We start from the raw sequence: 25,599 nt of genomic DNA, 5'->3' as shown, positions 1-25,599 counted from the left end.
TTTTGGTATCAGGGATATGCTGGCTTTATAAAATGAATACAGAAGTATCGCTTCCTTTTCTATGTTCTGCAATAGTTTGAGTAGTAAGCTCTTCTCTGGATGTTTGCTAGAATTCTCCAGTAAAGCCATCTGGGCCAGGGCTTTTTTTGGTTGGTTTTTTTTGTTTTGTTTTTTTTTTTACCTTTTCTATCTCTTCTCTTGTTATGGGTCTGTTCAGATTTTCAACATCATTTTGTGTTGCTTTGGGTAGGTAGTGTTTTTCTAGAAATTTGTGCATATCCTCTAGGTTTTCAAATTTGTTGGAGTATTGTTTTTCATACTACTTTTTTATGATCCTTTTTATTTCAGTTGGGTCTGTTGTAATGTCCCCCATTTCATTTCTTATTTGAGTTATTTGCATCCTCTCCTGTTTTTCATTTGTCAATTTGGCCAGTGGTTTATCGATTTTGTTGATCCTTTCAAAGAACCAACTTTTGGTTTTGTTGATTCTTTCTATTGTTTTTCTATTCTCTATTTCATTTATTTCTGCTCTGGTCTTTATTATTTCCTTTCTCCTGGTGGCTGTGGGCCTCTTTTGCTATTCTCTTTCTATTTGTTCAAGTTGTGTAGCTAATGTGATTTTGTCCCTTTCTTCTTTTTTTGATGTGTGCATCTAGTGCTATAAGTTGACTTCTGAGGGCTGCCTTTGCTGTGTCCCAAAGATTTTGGTATGATGTGTTTTCATTCTTGTTTGATTCTAGGAATATTTTGATTCCATCCCTGATTTCTTCTATTACCCAGTGGTTTTTAAGCAGGGTGTTGTACAGTTTCCTTATAATTGATTTTTTTCCCTTATTCTTCCTGTTGTTAATTTCTTCTTTGATGGTGTTGTGGTCAGCAAAGATACTTTGTATTATCTCAGTATTTTGGGTTTTGTTGAGGGTTGCTCTGTGGCCTAAGATGTGGTCTATTCTGGAGAACATTTCATGTGCGTTGGAAGAGAATCTGTACTTACAGCTGTTGGGTGGACTGTTCTATATATGTCTATGAGGTCAAGTTGGCTGATTGTTTTCTTTAGCTCTTTTGCATCTTTGTTTAGTTTCTTTCTAGATGTTCTGTCCTTTACCGAGAGTGCTGTGTTGAAGTCTCCTATTATTATTGTGGAAACGTCAGTTTCACTTTTCAGCACTGTTAGGGTTTGTTTTATGTATTTTGGAGCCCAGTCATTGGGTGATTATTATGGTTGTCTTCATGATGGATTGTCCCTTTAATTCATTATATAGTGCCCTTCTTTGTCTTTTATGGTAGGTTTTGTTCTAAAGTCTATTTTATCTGAAATTAGTATTGCCACTTCTGCTCTTTTTTTGGTAGTTGTTTGCTTGATACATTTTTTTCCACCCTTTGATTTTTAATAAATTTGCATCTTTGTTTCTGAGGTGTGTATCTTGTAGACAGCATATTGGTGGATCCTGATTTTTTATCCATTCTGTCACTCTGTCTCTTCATGGGTGCATTCAGGCCACTTACATTCAGTGTAATTATTGATAGGTGTGAGTTTATTGCTGTCATTTTGTAATGCTTTTTTGTGGTGCTAATATTTTCTTTGTTCCTCTTACTCTCTTCTGCTGAGTTCCTTTTGGTTGTGGATTTCTTTTTCATTTCTTTTGTTTTGTTGAGACTTTATGTTTTTCTTCTTTGTTTTGATGCATAGGTTTGTTAACTTTCTTTGTGGTTACCTTGAAATGTATCCTTATCTTCCTAGGTTTGAAACAGTCAATTATTACTTGTTATCACCTTGCCTTCCTCTCCATTAGAAAGTTCTATGCCTACACTGTTTTTTCCCTCTTTTATTGTTCTGACATTGTTGTCATTTACAGATTAACCTCTCTGGTTCCCTGTTGCAATTCTTTTGGTTTTGGGTAGTTCTTGAGAGTTCATTTTCTGTGTTGGTATCTGGCTGGTACAATCTTGTGTCCTAGCTTCAGGCTGTGGTCTGATGTTGTCTGTTCTCGGACCGAAGGACTCCCTTTAATAATTCTTGTAGGTTTGGTTTTTACATATTTTGTTAATTTCTGTTTATCTGGAAATGTCCTAATTTCACCATCGTATTTGAAAAAAAGTTTTGCAGAATATATTATTTGTGGTTGGCAATTTTTTTCTTTCAGGGTTTTATATATGTCATCCCATTGCCTTCTTGCCTGCAGGGTTTCTGCCGAATAATCAGAGCTTAGTCTTGTTTCTCCTCTGTATGTGACTTTTCGTTTTTCTCGAGCTCCTTGCAGGATTTCTTCTTCGTCTTTGGTTTTAGCGAGTGTGATTATGATATTCCTTGGTGTTTACCTTTTGGGATCTGTCCTATATGGGGTTCGTTGAGCTTCTTGGATGGTCAGCTTTTCATCATCCATAATATTAGCGAAGTTTTCTGTCAGCAGTTCTTCAATGAGCCTCTGAATTTTCTGTTTTCTGTCCCTGTCTTGGAACTCCTCTCACTTGGAATGTTTTGCTTTTGATTGTATCCCATATAAATCTCAGGGCTTCCTCATTTTTCTTCATTCTTTTGTCTGATTTTTCCTCAGAGTTTTATAGAAGTGTTTGTCTTCAATTTCACTGATCCTGTCTTCTATCATTTCACACCTGTTCCTCAGTCCTTCTATGACACTATCCAATTCTGAAATTGTGTTGTTTATCTTTCAGATTTCTAACTGTTGTTTTTGTATGATTTCTAGTTGTGAATTTATTTTGGCATTTTATTCCTGTATTTTTCTGAATTCTTCCATTTTTTGTCTGTATTCTCCATGAATTTGTCTGCCTTTTCCATAAATTTGTCTATTTTTTCCTCATTTTTTTGTTGGCTTTTTGCTTCAACTCTTGGATAGCTCTAAATATTAGAGATTCAAATTCTCTGTCAGATAGTTCTAGTGCCTTTTCTTCTACTGGAAAGTCATCTGGTGTTTTATTTTGGATGCCTACTGGAGCCATCCTCTCCTGTTTATTAATATGTTCTGATATTGTCTGCCGTCTTTGGGACATTCAGTAGTTATTTTCTTTGTTTCTTGATTGTAGATTTGTTTGTTTCGTTCTGCTTTTTTGTTTTATTTGGTTACGTCTGAGCAGGTGGGCTGTGTGTTCTTTGTTGTTTGCTCATCTGTAGTCATTGTACTTTTCACCTCCTTGTCCAATGGGGAGGGCCAGTCATTCAGTTATGGTGCATCAGGGCAGGTCCAGCTGAAGGGGAGGGGCTGGGATGTTTTTTTTTGTGGCATGTACTAGGGCTGACAGGGAGGACCAGGAATCAGTGCTGCACTGGTTCTGGTAGGCCATTCCTATGCTGCTCAGGGGTGTGATGTTCAGCACACAGTGCAGGTAGGCAGGAAAGAGGGGGGAGGTTGTGATGTATGGAGCTAGTATAGGTATGGGAAAGAGGCGAGTGAAACAGGAGCCAAAAACAAACAAAGGAAAAAAAACCACACACCCAAAAAAAAGAGTGCAAAGGGAGCTTGCCCTTGGAGTGGAGAGATGAAAACCTGAGAAATGGAGAGAAGCAAAAAGGAGAAAAGAAAAAGGGAAAAAGAAAAAAAACTAGATAAAAATTTGGAAAAAAATAGTAGAAAAGAAAAGCCCCCATGGGTCCCACCAGTGGAGCTGAGAAGACCAGGGAAGTCTCCCAAGCTGTGCAGTATAGCCTGGCTAGAGGGGGTATAGATGTCACACAACACCAGGTATTCAGGAAACTGGAAAAGAGGGTAAGTACAGACAGACGAAAAATGAAGAAAGACAGAAAGGGAAAAAGAGAGAAGGAAAAAGAAGAAAAGAAATCCCCCCAGGGATCCCACCTACACATCTGCACAGATTAGAGGAGTGGCTCCTAAGCCGTGCAATGCAGCCTGGCTAGAAGGGGCTCCCAAGCTGGGAAAAGAAAAACAAACAAAACAGAACAAAGCAAAACAAGGCGGAAAAAAGCCCCAGGGATCCCAGCAGCTTGGTGTTGTGGGCTGGAGGAGCGGATCCCCAGTCAAATGGGGCTCCACAGCCTTTCAAGAAGAAGCAAAGATGGCACACCGAGCCAGGTGTTCTAGAAAAAGGAGAGGGAGGTGGCGGGAGGCACAGAAGAAACCAAAAGAGATGGAAAGAAGCTACACCAGCTCAGGGACCCGGCCAGTGTGGACAGAGTGAATCCAAGCGGCCTAGGGCGGAAGCGGTTGCCTCCTGGCAAAGAGACTGTGGCTGGTGGGAAGCAGAGGAGCCCGAAGGGGGAGGGGAAGAAGGATGGGGGTTAGGGAAGTGTTTATTGCTTGTTACCAGGTGCTCTGTCTCCTGCTGGGAACTTCGTGAAGCTGATTTCCTGTACTCCCCGTCCACCAATCTGCAATGTGGGTGGGGTGAATCCAAGCGGCATGGATGCTGCACTTCCCGGCCGGCTGAGCCACCGCAGCCAGGAAACTCGGAGGTAGAGCAGCAGGAAGAGGATGGGAGGGGTGGGAAATCCCGTATCACTAGTTACCGGGTGCTCTTTCTCCTGCTGTGGGCTCCGTGAAGCTGCTTTCCTGTGCTCCCTGTCAGCCAATTTCCGACAGGAGTCCACGTTGGCAAATCTGTGCTGCCTTAGCTGATAAGGAATCTCAGCAAGTATCTCTCCTTGCTCTCAGTTCTCTGTCAGTTTCTTCTTCCATTCAGTGTTTGGCTGAGTTCTTTATCTCTTCATTTGACACTTCGGGTTCCAGGAATGACGTTTGTCTCTGTTTTACTTAGTTTTTTGGTTCTTTGCTGTGGAGGGACGGCATGGTGCTTCTGTCAGTAGCGCTATGTTGGCTGGAAGTCTGTAATAGAATTTTCATACATAGATATATGCAGATTTACATAAGAAATATTTTCAACATAGTAAAAGTAGACTGTAGTCCTACTCTTACCCTTTTTCTCAGTTTAACTCTGTATTGTTTTATTTTCTTTCAGTAGTAGATAGTGAATAGTTAGAATCTTTTTTTTTTTTTCAATTTTCCCTGGCAGGGGTGATTGGGATGTTTGAGATGAGTTAATTAAAGGGTAATTGCTGCTTGATGGCAGAACAAAAGAAGCCCGAAGAAATCAGCTGCAACTCAGCTCTGTTCTCAGCATAAATCATTGGAAGGAAAGCAGAGAAAGCATTTGCTGAACAATAATATTCGTGTAGATAATTTATTGTAACCAGATCAACAAACGTCCCTTGCTATAAACCATATGTCAGAGCAGAAAAATAGCAGCTGTTTGTACCAGTATTCATTGTAATGGGATTTACCTGTTTTCTTTCTTTTTTTTTCAGAGTAGGGGAGGGGGAAGATGCCTAATATTTAAAATTTTTATTAAGCAAGTGCATGTTATGCTATTATGATATTCAGTCACATTTTCTTAGAGAAACTCCTTGTTCCTACTACAAATTATGTTTTTCTTTGTTATGTTAATACACTAAATTTATTGTGTTCCATATGCACTGTTTTTTTTAAGTGTGGTAACACTTTCATTCCCTCCTTTTTTCAGTATTATCCTGGACTTTGCTAGAATATCTGTCAAAAAAGTTATAAAAAGTTTTAAATGCTTAGTATTTTATTTATTATAAAGATAGTGCATATTCAGTATAGAGAACCTGGAAGATATAGACATCTGTAAAGAAAATTAAATCACCTGTATTACCACTACCCTGCTAATACATTGGTATGTTTCTTTCTAGTATTTTTGCTGTGCTGGTAAATTTGCTTACTTTGCTTTAAACAGCATTGGGAACATACTTGTATAGAGTTCTGTTTCCTGTTTTCATTAAATATTCTTGCATGGTCTTTTCCTAAAATTTTAACCATTCTCTGAAAACATGGGTTTTAATGACTCTGTAATATTTCATTAGAAACAACTTTATCATAATATGTTTGTCACTTCTTATTGGTGAGAATATTGTTCCCAATATTGTTCCCAATATTATAAAATAGCACTGTAATGACCAGTTATGTCTAGATTTGATTATTTCCTCTATAGGTTCCTAGAAGTAGAATATACTGAGTCAAGAGTTACGAGTACTTTTAAAGCTTTTGGTATATATTATTAAAATTTATATTTTGAATGGTTGGATAAATTTATATGACCATTGACTGTATAAGGATGTACTTGTTTTCCCCACACATTTGACAACTGGGTATTAAAAAAAAAAAAACAGGTATTAAGCATTTTTAAAAATTGCTGATTTGGGTGACAAAAGGTAGTATTTAAAATTTTTATATGAATTTCTTGTGAAGTGTCTCTTAATGTTCTATACTTATTTTTGTACTATAGTAGTTAGTTTTTTATTGAATTGTAGAAATTTAATTCTTAACAGTTTGAGAATAATTAGATCGAACTTTTATTAAAAAAAATATATAGATGTAATGAACATTGCGGATAAGAAATAGCGAAAGTTAAAAATCCATTGGTATTTAGTACATTCTCAGTCTATTTCTTAACCAGAATTTCAATTTGAATTTCTTTTTTTTTTTTGCACATCAAATAATTAGAATCTAAAAATCTTGCATGTGTTTTTAGCTCCAGCAGATCTGCAAAATTCTGAATGCTCATATGGACTTTCTGCAAGGAACTGATCAAAATTCAGGTGGGTGTTTATTTGTATACCAATCTATATGTATTGCAAGTAGAAAATATGCTACAAGTCAGGTTGTGTGCTCCATGACTGCACTCATAAATAAGAGCTCAGTTGTAGAGGTGTTGCTTAACTCATGGTATGTCCACATTAGTTCTGAAGAACTGTAATTCCTTGTTTTTGTAAAATGAAACACAGGAAGAATAAACTGGAACCTAATGAAAATAGAGTGTGCATAGGGATGGGGTGCAGGGGATGGGGATAGAAGCCGGACTTCTCTGAGTATACGTTTTTGTATACTTTTGACTTTTGAACCTTATAAATGTTTTATATACTCAAAGTTAGAATTAAGGCCAAAAAAGGATGGGGAAAAAAGACAAATCCTGAAATTGAATACAAAATGAAATCAGACAAATCTGTGTAACAAATTTATAACATAATCATGCAGTTCAGATAACTTTTGAACACTGTGCTCTTGACAGTGCATCCTTACTAAAATGTGGTCTAAGGGTAAAAGCTGCAAAGAAATCTTAAGCTTTCTTAATCGATTTATTGTTAGTTTCAGAATTATAATGCCAGTATTACTATTATTTTATATATATTATAGGATAAAGAAAATGAACAAATATATTAATACTTATATAGAAACCAATAGTCATTGAAAAATAAGAGATACTAGTTATTTTTCCTTTCCTTCTTTTATATTTGTATTATAAATTTGAATAGCAAATATTAGTACAAATTCCTATTTCCTCGTTCTGAAGTAATGACAGTCACCCCAGTAGCAATGAGCACATCCAGCACCCAGATCTTGCTTTGTAAATACCATAACACTAAAAAGAACCAAGGCTTCTTGGAGAAAGGTTTGATCCCAGATCTTAGGCAGGGAAAGTACAGAGTAAGCTTGAGACTTTTTGTGCCAGAAAGCAAGGATTTTTCAAAAAGTACTGAAGTCATATCAGGACACAAGACTGTGCCTGAAGGAGCTCACACTGGCCAAATTAGGATGACTTGAGCATCAAAAAAATGACAGTAAAGGATTATAATACACTGAGTGAAAAAAACCTGAGTCCACAGTGAAATTCCAAATATAGAGAGAGAAATGGGAGGTACATGGAAAAGTCTTTACAGAAGCATGCCAGCTAATAATTGTAGAAGTGATAGAATTAGAAAAACATCATTAAAAAAAAAATTTCAACAGAACACTTACTAAAGCTTACCCTGACCTTGAAAACTCTATCTCATTTGTAAAATATTTCAACTGTCAGTCATTTCTTGGCAGAAAAAAATAAGCTAGCATAAAATGGGACTAAATACAGATTGAATTAATTTTTTAAAAAAGTTTTGTTGAGGTATAATTTATATGCCATAAAATCCACTCATTTTATGTGTACAATTGAATGAGAAAAATTACCATTTTGCAGCCCCAACTTAGTAACTGATTCAGATGAGGGTTATCAATGAATGCTAAAACCATTGAGTTAAAGATTGTCGGGGGACAGGATATTTACTTGTCTCAAAAGTATCACCCCACAGATTATTCACTAATTACAAAGGAGAAAAGTACCACTTTAATCAAGTGATCAAACTTAGCATCACCAATAGTGAGAGAGCTTGACATTATAGGCTCCTGATCTGATGTGATAAGAAGTATACAACATCACTTATATAGTGTTGCTACCAAAAATGTTTAACCTGACTCTAATCATGAGAAAATAGACATTCCACATATGAGACATTATATAAGGTAGTTAATTGACTTGGACTCTTTAAAATGTCAGTCATGGAAAACAAAACAAAACACAAAAACAATAAGAGGATTGTCCTAGATTAAAAGAAATGTAACAGTCAAGCCCCCAGTGTTAACCTTGATTAGATACTGGATCAAAACCAAAATAATACTATTTAGGACAATTGGGAAAATTGAACATGCACTATATATTAAATGATATTAAGGAAATATTGTTAATTTTCTTAGGTTTGATAGTTAGCGTGGTGATGTAGAAAAATATTCTTCAAAGATGCACACTAGATTATTTAAAGAAGTGTCACATCTGTAGTTTACTTCTAATTGCTTCAGCCAAAAACATTAGCAAAGAGAAAGAGATGGAGCAACTTGTGGCAAAATGTTGACAGTGGGTGAGAATCTAGGTAAAAGGTATACAAGTGTTCGGTTTTTATTATTCTCTAAACTTTTTTGTAGAGTCAAAATAAAAATTGGGGGCAAATATATTTTATAGAATTTGCCTAAATATGTAGTACAATTAGACCTCAGTGATTGGTTAGCCAATCAGTTACTGTTTTTTAAAGATGTGGTATTAAAGTACAATAGATTTTCTTATCTGGCATTTTGGATCCCACATTCTCTGCACTAATAGAGATCATCAAACATAAACTTCTTCAGCTTTCCCTTCATACATACTGGTATCATCATGCATCTTTACTTCCTTCTCTCCTGTGTTAAAGGAAGAAGTGTCCTATCCCGTTCTGTATTGCCATAGTATTAATTTTTTAATTACCTGACAGGGGAGAGGTTTCTGAGCCAGATATGGGTTCAAGTTGAAGCACTACCACTTAGTAGTTGTGTGACCTTAATAACTGCTTAATCTCTCTGAGTCTGTATCCTCATTTTTAAAATGAGGGATAATACTTGCTTTGTAGGGTGTTTGTGAGGATTAAAAGATGCAGCATATAACTTTCATTGAACAATGCCTGACCCATGGTGATGGTCAATAAATGGTAGTAGAAGAACTGGTTATCAGAGTTTACTATGTATAAGAGAGACAGACAGACAAGAAGGGTCATGTGGTTCAGAAGGTAGCTATTAAGTTGGATCTAGAGAAGGCAATTCCAGGTAGATTATCATTGAAAACCACTTACCTAGAGAAGTTGTAAGAACAACTGAGCTGAAGGAGAATGTCAGTGGCTGGAAAATACTGATGAATGAGACTATACAAAGTTCGAATTAATTGTCTTCCTGTCTGTTAGATTTTTTTTTTTCACAGTGAGCAGTGCGTCCTGGGTAGATTTCCTGTTCTGTGGTGTCAAAATGTAATTAAGATTATAAAGAAAGATTATAGTGATTTTTCTCTTGACTGGGATCATCTTTGTTGTAAAGGAAATCTGGGGGCCAGTGTTTTCATACTAACAAAATTAAGGTTGTTACTTCTGGAAGGGACTGACATTATATAAATGAAGAAACTGTAGCCCAGAGAGGTTAAATGACTTCTTTAAGAACACACAGGTGGCAGAGCTGGGACCAGAATCCATCTCTCCCAATTACCAGAACGGCATTCTTTCTACTGGCATGCTCTTAAAATAATTCTAATGTTACATATCACTGGATATAAAAACAGCTATTAATCATGTACTTAACAGTAGAGGGAAAGGGTTTTCCAACAATGATAATGGTAGTACTTTGTGTGGAATGTTAATTCCAGGTATCTGGGTGAAGTTCTTAGTCAACACTGGATAAAAAGAGTAAGGTGATAGAGCTTAGTGATTACTGGGAGGTGCTTTACTGCTAAACATTTAGTTGAGATGGTGAGGCAATGAGATCTTATGTAAGTTCTCAGTTGAGACAACGAAGGCCATGATGCGGAATGGGAAGACACCTGGTAATTCTTGATGATAATATGGGCTTCTTTTGCCATTCCTACTCCAGGAGACTTTCCTTTTCACATCGGGAAATGACATGGACAAGTAGCGGACAGTGGACAAGGTAGTTATGCTATCTAAGGGCGATTTTTTAAATTTTGCTTTTTAATAGTAAATGAGATCATGTCTGCTGAAATGACTGTGGTCTGAAAAGGTAGAGTTCAACTTCTCAATGAATCTTTTAATTCACATCTGAATGAAGGTATAGAAAATCTAATTCATGTGTTATTTTAACAAAAAAATTATAATTGTTTTCTTTACTAAAGAGAAATCTTATATAGTTTTTTTGTGATTTTAAAGTAAAAATCTGAATTTTAAAAGGGCTCTGGGAAACATTTTTATGATTTAATGTCTTTAATGTCAGTACAGATTTTTTTTTCTATTATAAAACCTAGCAGTTGTTAGGCTAATAGGATTAATCATGTAACTAAAAATTCAGCTCTTAAAAAGTGATTTGGAAGTTAAACATTACACTTTAAATATGTTAAAATATTACACTGTCCAATAAACTTTTCAGTATCCATGAGTAAGGTATGGGGAGCCAGGTCCCTTTCTTCCTGTAACTTATGTAGAGCAGTGATGGAACTGAAGGTAGGGATCAAAGATAAGTACAAGAGTGTCTGAACATGTGCTAGTTTCACCAGTTTAAAGTTTTTATATGCAGTTTTTATAACATTATCTATGGCTATTTTTCTCCTGATAAGTATAGATAATTGAGAATTAATAGTAACTATTTTATAGTCAAATACCAGTTACCTCTCTTGTCTTTCTCTTTGTAAGAATTTACAGCATTGCTTCAAGGTTGGCTTGGTGGCAATGCTGCAGCCACACACCTGTCTTCTGAGTTGGCAGTCACTGAAACTGCAGCAATTCCAGCTCTTCTGGGACCACTTATGACAGAGTTGGCAGTCCGTCTCAGCCAATTTGTTATTTGTTTTAGATATACGGAGCTACTTTTCTTTAGGGGAGTATGTGCAGGTGAAGAAGTGATTTTTGTTTCTTCATAGATCAAGCCATTGTTATGTCTGTTAATATTTATCAAACACCACAAAAGAGGAACAGACAGTGGAAAATCTTACACTTTTCATTGTTTTAATGTACAGTGAGTATTTTCATAGCCTTTTACTTCTTTCATGAAGTGTCCCAAGGTTTCAAGTCTAAAAATATATTGTATCCGTAATATTGCAGTCTCTTATGGGTTAAAACCAAATCAGTTGCCATCAAGTCAATTCCAACTCATGGTGACCTTGCGTACAGTGTAGAACTGCACTTCATAGAGTTTTCAAGGCTGACCTTTTGGAAGCAGATCACCAGGCCTTTTTTCAGAGATGCCTCAGGGTGGGTTTGAACCACCAAACATTCAGTTAGTATGCTAGCGCTTAACTGATTGTACCACTTAAAGACTTCTATTATGGGTTAGAATCCCATATTGTATGATAGCTGCTTATAACATTCAGATTGCTGTTTAGGGCAGAAAGGATCCTTAGAGTAACTAAAAATACTGTAGGGGTTTTATTTTTTTTTTCAAAATATAACCCCATTAGTGCTGGGCTGAATGTCCATGAGTGCTTTTTTGTTTTACATAAAACATTCTCAGAAATCTAGTGTACTATAACTAACTTCCAATGTTGTGTGATATTTCATAATCATACTCTATTTCTACTCAATGTTAATATTTATTGTTTGAGGGGATTTTTTAATTAGATTTTTTTGTGTTGCATATTTTTTTAAAAAGTTTTGATCCAGTTAAGAGTTTGGTTTTTTTTACATTTTTATTATTTTCAGCTTTTTCATATCTGAAGATATCAAATGCTGAGATTCCAAAAGATGCTTTTGAGTTCCAATTAAAGTGTCCTTGTTCCTCTTTTCATCTTATAGAATAGAATCGGATTTACTGATCAAGGCTGTTTCTTTTACCTCCTCTTTTTCTTAAATTCTTTGGGAAATCTTGGTGATGTTGGTTGATTGGTGAGGTCATCTCTTGTGTTCTAGAGTGTAATATTCCACTTCAGATACTTGAGAAGTATATATTCTTATCTGCCAGAGATGTAGCAACAACACAAAGATGTCTCTGTTTGTGAGGGTCACTTTAAGGGTCTCTTAAGCTTATCAGAGACAGGAGCCCACTTGCCTCATCCCATTGCAGTTAATTGAAAGATATTTTATGTCTTTGTTGATTGAGCCACATGCTCATCTCTGCTCCCCTTTACAGACAAAATAGATTCATTTTCACACCTTTGTCCCTTAATTCTAAAGAACTTCTTGTAGGTTAGATTAGGATGGTAAGATTGGAATTGAGCAAGTTTTCAGCTCCTGTTAAGAAAGAGTATGTGATGGTTAACATTTTCAGAACTCCACTCCAAAACTTCCTTTTCTATATGTAAATCCAGATTTGAAATGCACTCAGTATATCTGCAAAATTAGATTTCTCACTAATCCTACTTATGTACATTTTGTGCCCCAGCAAATTTTTTCAAGCTGGAGAGCCTTCCCAGATGAATTATATGTAAAACGACTTAAATCACTCCCAAATAGCAGAATTTATATTTTTTGTGAGAAAGACAGATTTTTCTCCAAAGCAGTTTTCTTCCTCTTAGTGACTAAAAGAAGGAGCCCTGGTGATGCAGTGGATAAAGCACTCATCTGCTAACCAAAAAGGTCAGTGGTTTGAACCCACTAGCTACTCTGCAAGAGAAAGATGTGACAGTCTGCTTCTGTAAAAGTTTGCAGCCAGAGAAACCCTATGGGGTGGTTCTAATCTGTTCTATAGGGTCTCTGTGAGTTGGAATTTATTCAATGGCAGAAGGCTTGGTTTTGGTGTTTTAGTGACTAGAAATCATAAATATACTGGAGCCTTGCTATAATGCTGCTTTTGGGCCCACACTCTGTGCCCACCTCGTAGATGAAATAGCCTGATGGTATTTTACCAATTAAAACTCCTTGGATAAGATTCAGATAGGCCAGCCTTTTTCTGAGCACTTCAGTGTCTGAAGGAATAATAAATAGTGATATGCTTTGGTACCAATTATTAGCTCAGCTTAGTACTTTTTTATTTTAAAAATTCAGAGCATTTGGCCAATAGGTGTACTATAATAGAAAAAGCACTGTGTTAGATGGGATTCCGAAGATACTGGATTCTAATATTCTCATTAGCTTTGGTCTTTGAGAAGTTACTTAACCTTCTTAAGCTTTTAATTATTCACTCCATGCCAGGGTATTTTGGGATTCAAACTAGCTAATATATGTAAACCAAAACTAAACCTGTTGCTGTCGAGTTGATTCTGACTCATGGTGACCCCATGTGTTAGAGTAGAACTGAGCTTCATGGAGTTTTCTTGTCTGTAATCTTTACGGAACCAGATCACAAAGGCTTTCTTCCACAACACTGCTGAGTGGATTCGAACCTTGGACCTTTCAGTTAGTAGTCCAGAGCAAACCATTTGTGCCACCTGGGGACCTTCAGTAATATACATAGGCGTTTGGAAAACTGAAATGTTAGATAATTGGAAAGTGTTCTTTTAGATAAAAAGTCAAACCAGACAGTAGTTGTGAATCTAAATACAAAACACTTACTATGCGCCAAGCCACTGTGTTACTTAGCGTCTTACACTTGTTAGGTGCCGTTGAGTCGGTTCCAACTCATAGCGGCCCTGGGCACAACAAAACAAAACACTGCCCGGTCCCTTGCCATTTTCAGAATCTTTGCTATGCTTGAGTCCATCGTTGCAGCCACTGTGTCAGTCCATCTCACTGAGGGTCTTTCTCTCTTTGGCTGACCCTCCACCAAGCATGGCGTCCTTCTCCAGGGGCTGGTTCCTCCTGATAACATGTCCAAAGTATGTGAAACGAAGTCTTCACCATCCTCACTTCTAAAGAGCATTCTGGCTGTACTTCTTCCAAGACAGATTTGTTTGTTCTTTTCGCAGTTCATGGTACAGTCAGTATTCTTCGCCAACACCATAATTTCAAAGGCATCAATTCTCTGGTCTTCGCTATTCATTGTCCAGCTTTCACATGCATATGAGGCAATTGAAACTACGGCGGCTTGGGTCAGGTGCACCTTAGTCCTCAAAGTGACATCTTTGCTTTTTAACACTTTTTAAAGGGGTCTTTTACGGCAGATTTTCCCAGTGCAATATGTGGTTTGATTTTTTGACTACTGTTTCCGTGGGCGTTGATTGTGGATCCAAGTAAAATGAAATCCTTGGCAACTTCAGTCTTTTCTCTGTTTATCATGAAGTTGCTTATTGGTCCAGTTGTGAGGATTTTTGTCTTCTTTATGTTGAGGGTGTAATCCGTACTGAAGGCTGTAGTCTTTGATCTTCATCAGTAAGTGCTTCAAGTCCTCTTTGGTTTCCACAAGCAAGGTTGTGTCATCTGCTTATCGCAGGTTGTTGATGAGTCTTCCTTCAATCCCGATGCCCCGTTCTTCTTCATATAGTCCAGCTTCTTGGATTATTTGCTCAGCATACAGATTGAATAAGTATGGTGAAGGGATACAACCCTGAAGTACACCTTTCCTTATTTTAAACTGCACAGTATCCCCTTGTTCTGTTCCAACGACTGCCTCTTTTTCTGTGTACCAGTTCCTCATGCACACAATTAAGTGTTCTGGAACACCTGTTCTTCACAATGTTACCCATAATTTCTAATGATCCACACAGTCGAATGCCTTTGTGTAGTCAATAAAACAAAGGTAAACATCTTTCTGATATCCTTTGCTTTCAGTGAAGATCCATCTGACATCAGCAGTGACATGTGCATTGAGCATTAATGCGTGGAACGTTAATGACCAAAGACCAGGCGAATTGTGGGATGACATCAAGTACATCATACGTGAAGAAAGCGAAAGGGAATTAACAAGACAGGAAAGAAAGAAAAGACCAAAATGGGTGTCAGAAGAGACTCTGAAACCTGCTCTTGAACACAGGGTAGCTAAAGTGAATGCAAGAAATGATGACGTAAAAGAGATGAACAGAAGATGTCAAAGGGTAGCTTGAGAAGACAAAGTATTATAATACTTTAATATTATAATTACATGTGCAAAGACCTGGAGTTAGAAAACCAAAACAGAAAAACACGCTCAGCATTTCTCAAGCTGAAAGAACTGAAGAAAAAATTCAAGCCTCAAGTTGTGATATTGAAGGATTACATGGCAAAATACCAAACGAAGCAGGAAGCATAAAAAGAAAATGGAAGGAATACACAGTCACTTAACCAAAAGGAATTGGCTGATAGTCAGCCATTTCAGGGGGTAGCATATGATCAAGAATTGATGTTACTGAAGGAAGAAGTCCAAGCTGCACTGAAGGCATTGGCAAAAAATAAGGTGCTTACTCATCTATGCCAAGAAATTTGGAAGACAGCAACTTGCCAACTGACTGGAAGAGATCCATATTTGTGCCTATTCCAAAAAAGTGTGATCCAACAGAATGTGGAAATTATCAAACAATATCATTAATATCACACACAAGTAAATTTTTGCTGAAGATAATTCAAAAACAGTTGCAGCAGTACGACGATAGGGAACTGCCAGAAATTCGAGCTGGATTCAGAAGAGGGCATGTTACTCAGTGTTGTTGTTATTGTTGTTAGGTGCCGTCAAGTCGGTTCCGACTCCTAGTGACCCTGTGTACAACAGAACGAAACACTGCCCGGTCCTGCGCCATCCTTACAGTCGTTGTTATGCTTGAGCTCATTGTTGCAGCCACTGTGTCAATCCACCTCGTTGAGGGTCTTCCTCTTTTCCGCTGACCCCGTACTTTGCCAAGCATGATGTCTTACTCCAGAGATTGATCCCTCCTGACAACATGTCCAAAGTATGTAAGACTCCATCCTTGCTTCTAAGGAGCATTCCGGTTGTACTTCTTCTATGACAGATTTGTTCGTTCTTTTGGCAGTCCATGGTATATTCAATATTCTTCGCCAGTACTACAATTCAAAGGTGTCAATTCTTCTTCGGTCTTCCTTATTCATTGTCCAGCTTTCACATGAATATGATGCGATTGAAAATACCATGGCTTGGGTCAGGGGCACCTTAGTCTTCAAGGTGAGATCTTTGCTCTTCAACACTTTGAAGAGGTCCTTTGCAGCAGATTTGCCCAATGCAATGCGTCTTTTGATTTCTTGACTGCTGCTTCCATGGTTGTTGATTGTGGATCCAAGTAAAATGAAATCCTTGACAACATCAATCTTTTCTCTGTTTATCATGATGTTGCTCATTGGTCGAGTTGTGAGGATTTTTGTTTTCTTTATGTTGAGGTGCAATCCATACTGAAGGCCATGGTCTTTGATCTTCATTAGTAAGTGCTTCAACCCCTTTTCACTTTCAACAAGCAAGGTTGTGTCATCTGCATAACACAGGTTGTTAATGAGTCTTCCTCCAGTCCTGATGCCCCATTCTTCTTCATATAGTCCAGCTTCTCAGATTATTTGCTCAGCATACAGATTGAATAGGTATGATGAGACACCACAACCCTGACGCACACCTTTCCTGACATTAAACCAATCAGTATCCCCTTGTTCTGTGCAAACAACTGCCTCTTGATTTATGTAAAGGTTCCTGATGAGCACAATTAAGTGTTCTGGAATTCCCATTCTTCACAATGTTACCCATAATTTGTTATGATCCAGACAGTCGAATGCCTTTGCATCGTCAATAAAAGACAGGTAAACATCCTTCCGGTATTCTCTGCTTTCAGCCAGAATCCATCTGAGATAGCAATGATATCCCTGGTTCCACATCCCCTTCTGAAAAGCGACCTGAATTTCTGGCAGTTCCCTGTCGATATACTGCTGCAGCCGTTTTTGAATGATCTTCAGCAAAATTTTGCTTGCGTGTGATATTAATGATATTGTTCTATGATTTCCACATTCGGCTGGATCACCTTTCTTGGGAATAGGCATAAATTTGGATCTCTTCTAGTCAGTTGGGCAGGAAGCTGTCTTCCATATTTCTTGGCATAGGTGAGTGAGCACCTCCAGCGCTATATCCGTTTGTTGAAAAATCTAGATTGATATTCCAGCAATTCCTGGATCCTTGTTTTTTGCCAATGCCTTCAGAGCAGCTTGGGCTTCTTCTTTCAGTACCATCAGTTCCTCATCATATGCCACCTCTTGAAATGGTTGAATATCGACTAGTTCTTTTTGGTATAATGACTCTGTGTATTCCTCCCATCTTCTTTTGATGCTTCCTGCGTTGTTTAATATATTCCCCATAGAATCCTTCACTATTCCAACTCGAGGCTTGAATTTTTCTTCAGTTTTTTTCAGCTTAAGAAATGCTGAGCGTGTTCTTCCCTTTTGGTTTTCCATCTGCAGCTCTTTGCACATGTCATTATAATACTTTGTCTTCTCGAGATGCCCTTTGAAATCTTCAGTTCTTTTACTTCATCAATTCTTCCTTTTGCTTTAGGGGCTCGACGTTCAAGAGCAGGTTTCAGAGTCTCCTCTGACATCTATCTTGGTCTTTTCTTTCTTTCCTTTCTTTTCAATGATCTCTTGCTTTTTCATGTATGATGTCCTTGATGTCATTCCACAACTCATCCAGTCTTCGGTCACTAGTGTTCAATGCATCAAATCTGTTCTTCAGATTGTCTCTAAATTCAGGTGGGATATACTCAAGGTCATATTTTGGCTCTCGTGAACTTGCTCTGATTTTCTTCAGTTTCAGCTTGAACTTGCATGGTCTGTTCCACATTCGGCCCCTGGCCTTGTTCTGACTGATGATATTGAGCTTTTCTATCGTCTCTTTCCACAGATGTAAGTCAGTTTGATTTCTGTGTGTTCCCTCTAGCAAGGTCCATGTGTATAGTCGCCATTTATGTTGGTGAAAGAAGTTCTTTGCAATGAAGAAGTCATTGTTCTTGCAAAATTCAATCATTCAATCTCCAGCATTGTTTCTATCACCATGGCCATATTTTCCAACTACTGATCCTTCTTCATTTCCAAATTTTGCATTCCAATCGCCAGTAATTATCAATGCATCTTGATTGCATGTTCTATCAATTTCAGACTGCAGCAGCTGATGAAAATCTTCTATTTCTTCATCTTTGGCCCTAGTGGTTGATGTGTATATTTGAATAATAGTCGAATTAACCGGTCTTCCTTGTAGGCTTATGGATATTATCCTATCGCTGACAGCATTGTACTTCAGGATAGATCTTGAAATGTTCTTTTTGACGATGAATGCAACACCATTCCTCTTCAAGTTGTCATTCCCGGTGTAGTAGACTATACGATTGTCTGATTCAAAATGGCCAATATCAGTCCATTTCAGCTCCCTAATGCCTAGGATATTGATGTTTATGCGTTCCATTTCATTTTTGTTGATTTCCAATTTTCCTAGATTCATACTTCGTACATTCCAGGTTCCAATTATTAATGGATGTTTGCAGCTGTTTCTTCTCATTTTGAGTTGTGCCACATCAGCAAATGAAGGTCCCGAAAGCTTTACTCCATCCACGTCATTAAGGTTGACTCTACTTTGAGGCAGCAGCTCTTTCCCAGTTGTCTTCTGAGCGCCTTCCAACCTGGGGACTCATCTTCCGGCACTACATCAGACAGTGTTCTGCTGCTATTCATAAGGTTTTCACTGGCTAATGCTTTTCAGAAGTAGACTGCCGGGTCCTTCTTCCTAGCCTGTCTTAGTCTGGAAGCTCATCTGAAACCTGTCCTCCATGGGTGACCCTGCTGGTATCTGAATACCGGTGGCATAGCTTCCAGCATCACAGCAACACACAAGCCCCCACAGTACGACAAACTGACAGACACATGGGGGTTACTCAGTGTAGGGAGGTGTAAACATGAACAGCACCTCTGCCTTGAAGAGGTACAAAGTAACTGGGGTGGGGATGTAAAGGAAGAGAAACATAATCTTTAGTTGGCTTCCTGGAAGAGATAAAATTTGAAATGGGCCTTGAATTATAAGTAATATTCCAACAGGATGACTATCTGAGGACCACTTAAGATGCAGTAATTCTACTAGGTTGTGTCCCCCTCCAAGAATTCAAGACACTTTCACCATCTGTTCTTTTTATGCTCATCCTTGATATGTATTTTTTATTGATTTTTTGTGAAGGATAGTGCTATACAAAAGCAGAGTGTCTTGTCACCACCCTAGGTATCCATGACAAGACCAAGATACAAATTCTCATGACAGAGATGAGAACTTTGTGCATCTGTATAAACATTTTTCTTTCCATCATTTATTCTGAGTGCTACTTTAATTTTAATAAACTGGCATCTTCTTAAAAGTTGCTAATGATTGGTAGGAAGGTGTACTGTGTTCTTTCTCTGTGCCTGTGTCTCTTTTATGAGTGAGAAGTAAACCTTTATTATATTAAGCTCCTGAAAGTTCAAGGTTGTTCATTTTTAACAACAGTCTGGCTTTAACTAAAGTGATGCAAACAGTTAAGCGCTCAACTGCTCACTGAAAAGTTGGTGGTTTGAACCAACCCATAGGCTTCTCAGAAGAAAGGCCTGGTGATCTGCTTCCAAAAGATCACAGCCTTGAAAACCCTGTGGAGCACAGCTCTACTCTGCAACTCATGGGGCGTTGACTTGACAGCAACTGGTTTTTTTGTTTGTTTGTAACTTAACTAATATAGAAGTAGGAACTACAGTAACTAAAACCTTAACATATGGCATTGGTTTGACAGGCAGGCAATAGGGAAACATATGTTAGAGGCTGAAAAGATGGCCAACCATGTTAAACAGTGAGAACAGATTTGACAAATCTGTTGTCTGACATAAATTAGGGGTCATATTATATGTCTACTGAGCTGACAGTTATAGGGGATGAGGAGGTTTGGAATCAAGACCTAATCTGTGCATGTTGGTCTTTTGATTTTGTAAGTAACAAAAATTTATTTTACAGTTTCCACGGTCAGGAGTCTGACAGGTTTTAGCAAGGCTCTTTACTCAGGGTCTTATAACACTGAAATCAGGATATTGGCCAGCTGTGTACTCATCTGCAAGTGGGACTGGAAAAGATCCACTCATTTCTAAGCTCCCTCAGGTTGTTCACAGAATTTATTTCCTTGCCATTGTAGGACTGAAGTCCCCTTTCTCATTGGCTGTGGGCCACTTTCAGCACCTAGTGACCACTCTGAGGTCCTTGTCCCATGGTCCTTTCCTTCTTGGTAGTGGAGAATCTCCCTCACATCTTAGTCCCTCTCCTGCTTCAAATCTCTCTGACTTCCTCTTTGACCAGCCAGAGAAAACTGCCTCTAAAGGGCTCATGTGATTAAGTCAGGCCTACCTGGATAAATCTACATATTTTAAGGTCAGTTGGTATTGGACCGTTAATTATGTCTGCAAAATCTCATTGAAGCAGTACTTAGATTAGCACTTTGATTGAATAACCAGAGGCTGGGAATCTTAGGGGGTGAGGCATCTTAGAATTCTGCCTACCATGGAACCTGACATCCATAAGACCCTGCTCTGACTTGCGAGGCACAGTAGAATTTTGTTTTTCTTATAATTGGTGTTAGTTCAGAACCAGTGTCCTGTAATCCCTGAAAATCTATTTTCCTTTTTCCAGTGCAGTCAACTGGTAAATGGTCACATGTCCTTTTAGGGAAGACTAAAGATTGGAGCCCTGGTGGCATAGTGGTTAAGGGTTCAGCTGCTGACCAAAAGGTCAGCAGTTCGATTCCAGCAGCCGCTCTTTGGAAACCTTACGGGGCAGTTTACTCTGTCCTGTAGGGTCACTATGAGTCAGAGCCGACTCGACAGCAACAGGGTTTAAAGATAATCTTTAGAGTATAAATTTTTGGTAGTATAGCAGGGTCCTTTGTCAAGTGGACCTGACTTCACTTTTATTTAAGGGCCCTGTGTGTGTGAACTGGCTCAACTCTGGGAATTGGTTAGAGTCAGCTCAGTTTTGGTGTTTGAAGTCAGTGGTCTGTTCACCACAGTTAGAGTTTTTATTTTTAAATTTTATTGTAGTAAAATATGTACAACATAAAATCTGGCATTTTAGCTATTTTTAAGTATACAATTCAGTGACATTATATTTACAATGTTGTGCAACCATCACATTGTTTCCAAACTTTTTTTTATCACCCCAAACAGAAACTCTTTACCTATTAAAAAATTACTCCTCTCCCTCCATCCAACCCCTGCTAACCTCTAATCTACTTTCTGTCTTCATGAATTTGTCTATTGTAGATATTCCATATAAGTAGAATCATAATAATTGTCCATTTGTGTTTGGATTATTTCACTTAGCATAATATTCTCACAGTTCATGTAGTGGTACGTACTAGAACTTCATTCCTTTTTATGGCTGAATAATATTCTGTGTGTGTGTATATATATATATATATCACATTTTGCTTGTCTGTTCATCAGGTAATACGCACTTGGGTTATTTCCATATTTTAACTATTGCAAATAATGCTGCAGTGAACATCAGTGTATAGATATCCGAGTCTCTGAATTTCTTTTGAGTGGAATTGCTGGGTCATATATTAATTCTATGTTTAATCTTTTGAGGTGCCACCAAACTTTTCCACAGCAGCTGCACTATTTTACATTCCCACCAGCAATGCACGAGGATCCCAATTTCTCACCAACACTTGCTGTTTTCCGTTTCTTTGATACTATAGCATCTCATCGTGGTTTTGATTTGCATTTTCATTATGACTGATGATGTCAAGCATCTTTTCATGTACTTACTGGCTATTTGTGTATCTTCTTTGGAGTTGCCTTTTTGTTGTTGAGTTGTAGGAGTTTTTTTTTATGTATTCAGGATATTAAACCCTTAACAGATACATGATTTCCAAATATTTTCTCCCATTCTATAGGTTGTCTTCTCACTTTCTTTTGTTTGTTTTTTATATATGTTTTTTATTGTGCTGTAGATGAAGGTTTACAAAGCAAATTAGTTTCTCATTAAACTATTAATACACATTATTTTGTGACATTGTTTGCCAACCCTGCGACATGTCAACGCTGTCCACTTCTCGACCTTGGGTTCCCCAGTTCCATTCATCCAGCTTTCCTGTCCCCTCCTGCCTTTTCATCCTTGACCCTGGGCTGGTGTGCCCGTTTAGTCTCATATACGTGGTTGAGCTACATGTATTATTGTTTGTTTTATGGGCCTGTCTAATCTTTGGCTGAAGAGTGAACCTCGGGAGTGACTTCAGTACAGAGTTAAAAGGGTGTCCAAGGGGCTGTCTTCTCACTTTCTTGATAATGTCCCTTGTTGCAAAAAAAGTTTGTAATATTGATGAAGTCCAATATATATATATTTTTTTCTTTAGTTGTTCATGGTTTTTGTGTCATATATGAGAATCCATTGTCAAATGCAAGGTCCTGAATATTTACCCCTATGTTTTCTTCTAAGACTGTTAGGGTTTTAGCTCTTATATTTAGGTCGATCCATCTTGAGTTTTTGTATATAGTGTGGAGTTTGGGTCCAACTTTACTCTTTTGCATGTAGAAATCCAATTGTCCCAACACCATTTGTTGAAGAGACTTTTTCTCCCCCATTGAATGGATTTGACACCTTTGTCAAAAATCAATTGTATATAGATGTATGGGTTTATTTCTTGACACTCAATTCTATTCCATTGGTCTATGTGTCTGTTCTTATGCCAGTACCATGTTGTTTTGATTACTGTCACTTTCTAGTGAATTTTGAGAGCAGGAAGTATGAATCCTTCAGCTTTGTTTTTCTTTAAGATTATTTTGACTGTCTGTGGCCCCTTGCAATTTCATATGTTTTTGAGGATTGGCGTTTCCATTTGTGCAAAAAAAAAAAGCTTCTGTTAGAATTTTGATAGGGATTGCATTGAATGTATAGATACCTTTGAGTAGTATTGACATCTTAAGACTATTAAGTTTTTTATTCCATGAACTTGGGATTTCTTTCTATTTATTTGGATCTCTGTACAGACTCGACGGCACTGGGTTATATAGTTGCTATGAGTTGTAACCGACTTGACGGCAACAGGTTTGGTTTTTTGTTTTTTCTTTCAGCAGTGTTTTGTAGTTTTCAATGTACAAGGCTTTCACCTCCTTGGTTAAATTTATTCCTAGGTATTTTATTCTTTGAGATGCTATTGTAAATGGAATTGTTTTCTTATTTTCCTTTTCAGATTGTTCATTGCTGGTATATAGAAACACAACTGATTTTTGTATGTTGATCTTGTACCCTGCAACTTGTGCTGAATGAATTCTCCAGTGAAACCACCTGGGCTTGGAGATTCCGTTTTGGGGGGAGATTTTTAATTACAGATTCATTTTTTAAAATGATTCTAGGACTATTTATCATATTTATTTCATCTTGGTTGAGTGTTCATAGTTTGTGATTTTCTAGAAATTGGTGCATTTCTTCTAAAGTTGTTAAATTTGTAAGTATGAAGTTGTTCATAGTATACCCTTTTTATCCTTTTAACAGCTACAGAATGTTTAATGATATACCCTGTTACAGTCCTGATGTTGGTGATTTATGTCTTCTCTTTTTATTTTTGTCTTTCTTGCTAGAGGTTTATCAACTTCATTGGTTTTTTTCAAAGAAGCAGCTTTTTGTTTCATTGATTTTTCTTTATTGTGTTCCTGTTTTCAGTCTCATTGATATCTTCCTTTATCTTTGTTTCCTTCCCTTCTGCTTGCTTTGGGTTCATTTTTCTCTTTTTTTCCCTAGTAGGAAATTAGATATTGGTTTGAGACCTCCCCTTCTTTCTAATACTATTCTTTAATTAAGACTTTTCTGATCATCATCAATTTTTTTTATCTCAGTTGTCATTTCTAACTATCATTTCCACCAATGTTTCTTTTGCTATCTATCCTTTAACAAATATTTCCACATAAATACCCCAAAGATACCTCAAATTCAACTTGTCTAAAACTAAATTCATCTTGACTCTTTCCTGAGCCTCCCAGATGTGTAACTCCTTCTTTTCTTTTTCTCGACTAACAATTACTACTATTTACTAGGAACCTCTATGAGGCAGTTCTACTCTGTCCTATAGGGTCGCTATGAGTCCCTAAGGTAGGCTATTTCTTTTTCTTTCGTAAGTAATGGTGATTATACTTCTTAAATAGCTCTTGAATATTTTTTCAGTCCATTCCCACTACCACTGCATTATTTCAAACCTTCTTCATCTCTCACCTTGAAAGTGGTTTTATTAGGTTATTAAAAACATGAAAAGGTCTAGCCCCTGCCCACACACTATTTCCTACTCCCCAGATACAATCACTTTCAATTATTTTAGATTTTTTTTTTTCCATATCTCTAAATGCCATTTACCACCCCTCATCTGTCAGTTTGTCGTACTGAGGTGGCTTGCGTGTTGCTGTGATGCTGAAAGCTTTGCCACCAGTATTTCAAATACCAGCAGGGTCACCCATAGTGGAAAGGTTTCAGCAGAGCTTCCAGACTAAGGCAGACTAGAAAGAAAGGGCTGGCAATCTACTTCCAAAAACTGGCCAGTAAAAATCTTATAAATCACAAAAGAACATTATCCAACTTGCTTGCTTTGGATCAATTGCTAGATGAGGACATCATGTTTGGTGAGGTAGAGGACCAGTGAGGGTATGTGAGATCCTTGGCACAGTAGCTACAATAACGGACTCGAGATGTGCTCGTGATTGTGAGGATGACCCAGGATCAGGCAACGTTTTGTTCTATTTACATAAGGTTGCCTAGGAGTCAACTCGATGGCAACTAGCAACAAGAAATATCATTTATACTGTTACCTCTCAGTTTTTTTTAATCATTTTAGACATCCTCTACTTACTTCCCAAATTGGAGGTGAGAATTTAATTCTTTTATACTGTCATCAGAAACCCTGGTGGTGTAGTGGTTAAGTGCTATGGCTGCTAACCAAAAAGGTCGACAGTTCAAATCCACCAGGCACTCCTTGGAAACTCAGTGGGGCAGTTCTACTCTGTCCTGTAGGGTCACTATGAGTTGGAATTGACTCAACAGCATTGGGTTTAGTTTTTGGGTTGTGTACTGTTGTCATCATTATAGATATCCATGCATGCAAGCACGCTTTCCCCTCATTCTGTCGATATAGTTATATTGTAAATTTTGCATAAATCAGTATTTAGTATTTCAATTATGATCACATAAATGTTATTCACAGACTGGCTAGGTAGTAAACTATGATTTCTTTCTTTTATATGTTTTTGTTTTCCTTTGAGTTTTATATTTTCATTTGTCTGGTTTTCCATGTACTTTCAGTAATTCTCCAACTTTCTGCTTTGAATTTAAATCTATCAGTTCCATGTTTTATTCTTAATCTCTTCTGGAGCCCTCTAATCTTTAATCTACGATCTAGAATAGTTACTCTTCTTGACAGCTACTCAGTTGTCATCTTAGCTTCCTCAACCTACAGCATTCTCGTATTCCC

At 37.5% G+C, this 25,599-nt stretch overlaps 1 protein-coding gene across 1 annotated transcript in view; it reads left to right on the top strand.

The window, feature by feature from the left end:
- Positions 1-25,599, top strand: part of NUP62CL (nucleoporin 62 C-terminal like) — a 108,536-nt gene that overhangs the window by 66,329 nt on the left and 16,608 nt on the right. Inside the window, exon 11 of the mRNA XM_010594735.3 lies at positions 6,520-6,586. Within this exon, the coding sequence (XP_010593037.1) occupies positions 6,520-6,586 (67 nt within the window). The remainder of the gene's footprint in view (positions 1-6,519; positions 6,587-25,599) is intronic.

Source organism: Loxodonta africana, chromosome X (assembly GCF_030014295.1).
Source record: "Loxodonta africana isolate mLoxAfr1 chromosome X, mLoxAfr1.hap2, whole genome shotgun sequence".
Lineage (NCBI taxonomy): Eukaryota > Metazoa > Chordata > Mammalia > Proboscidea > Elephantidae > Loxodonta > Loxodonta africana.
This window is presented reverse-complemented; position numbering and strand designations above follow the sequence as displayed.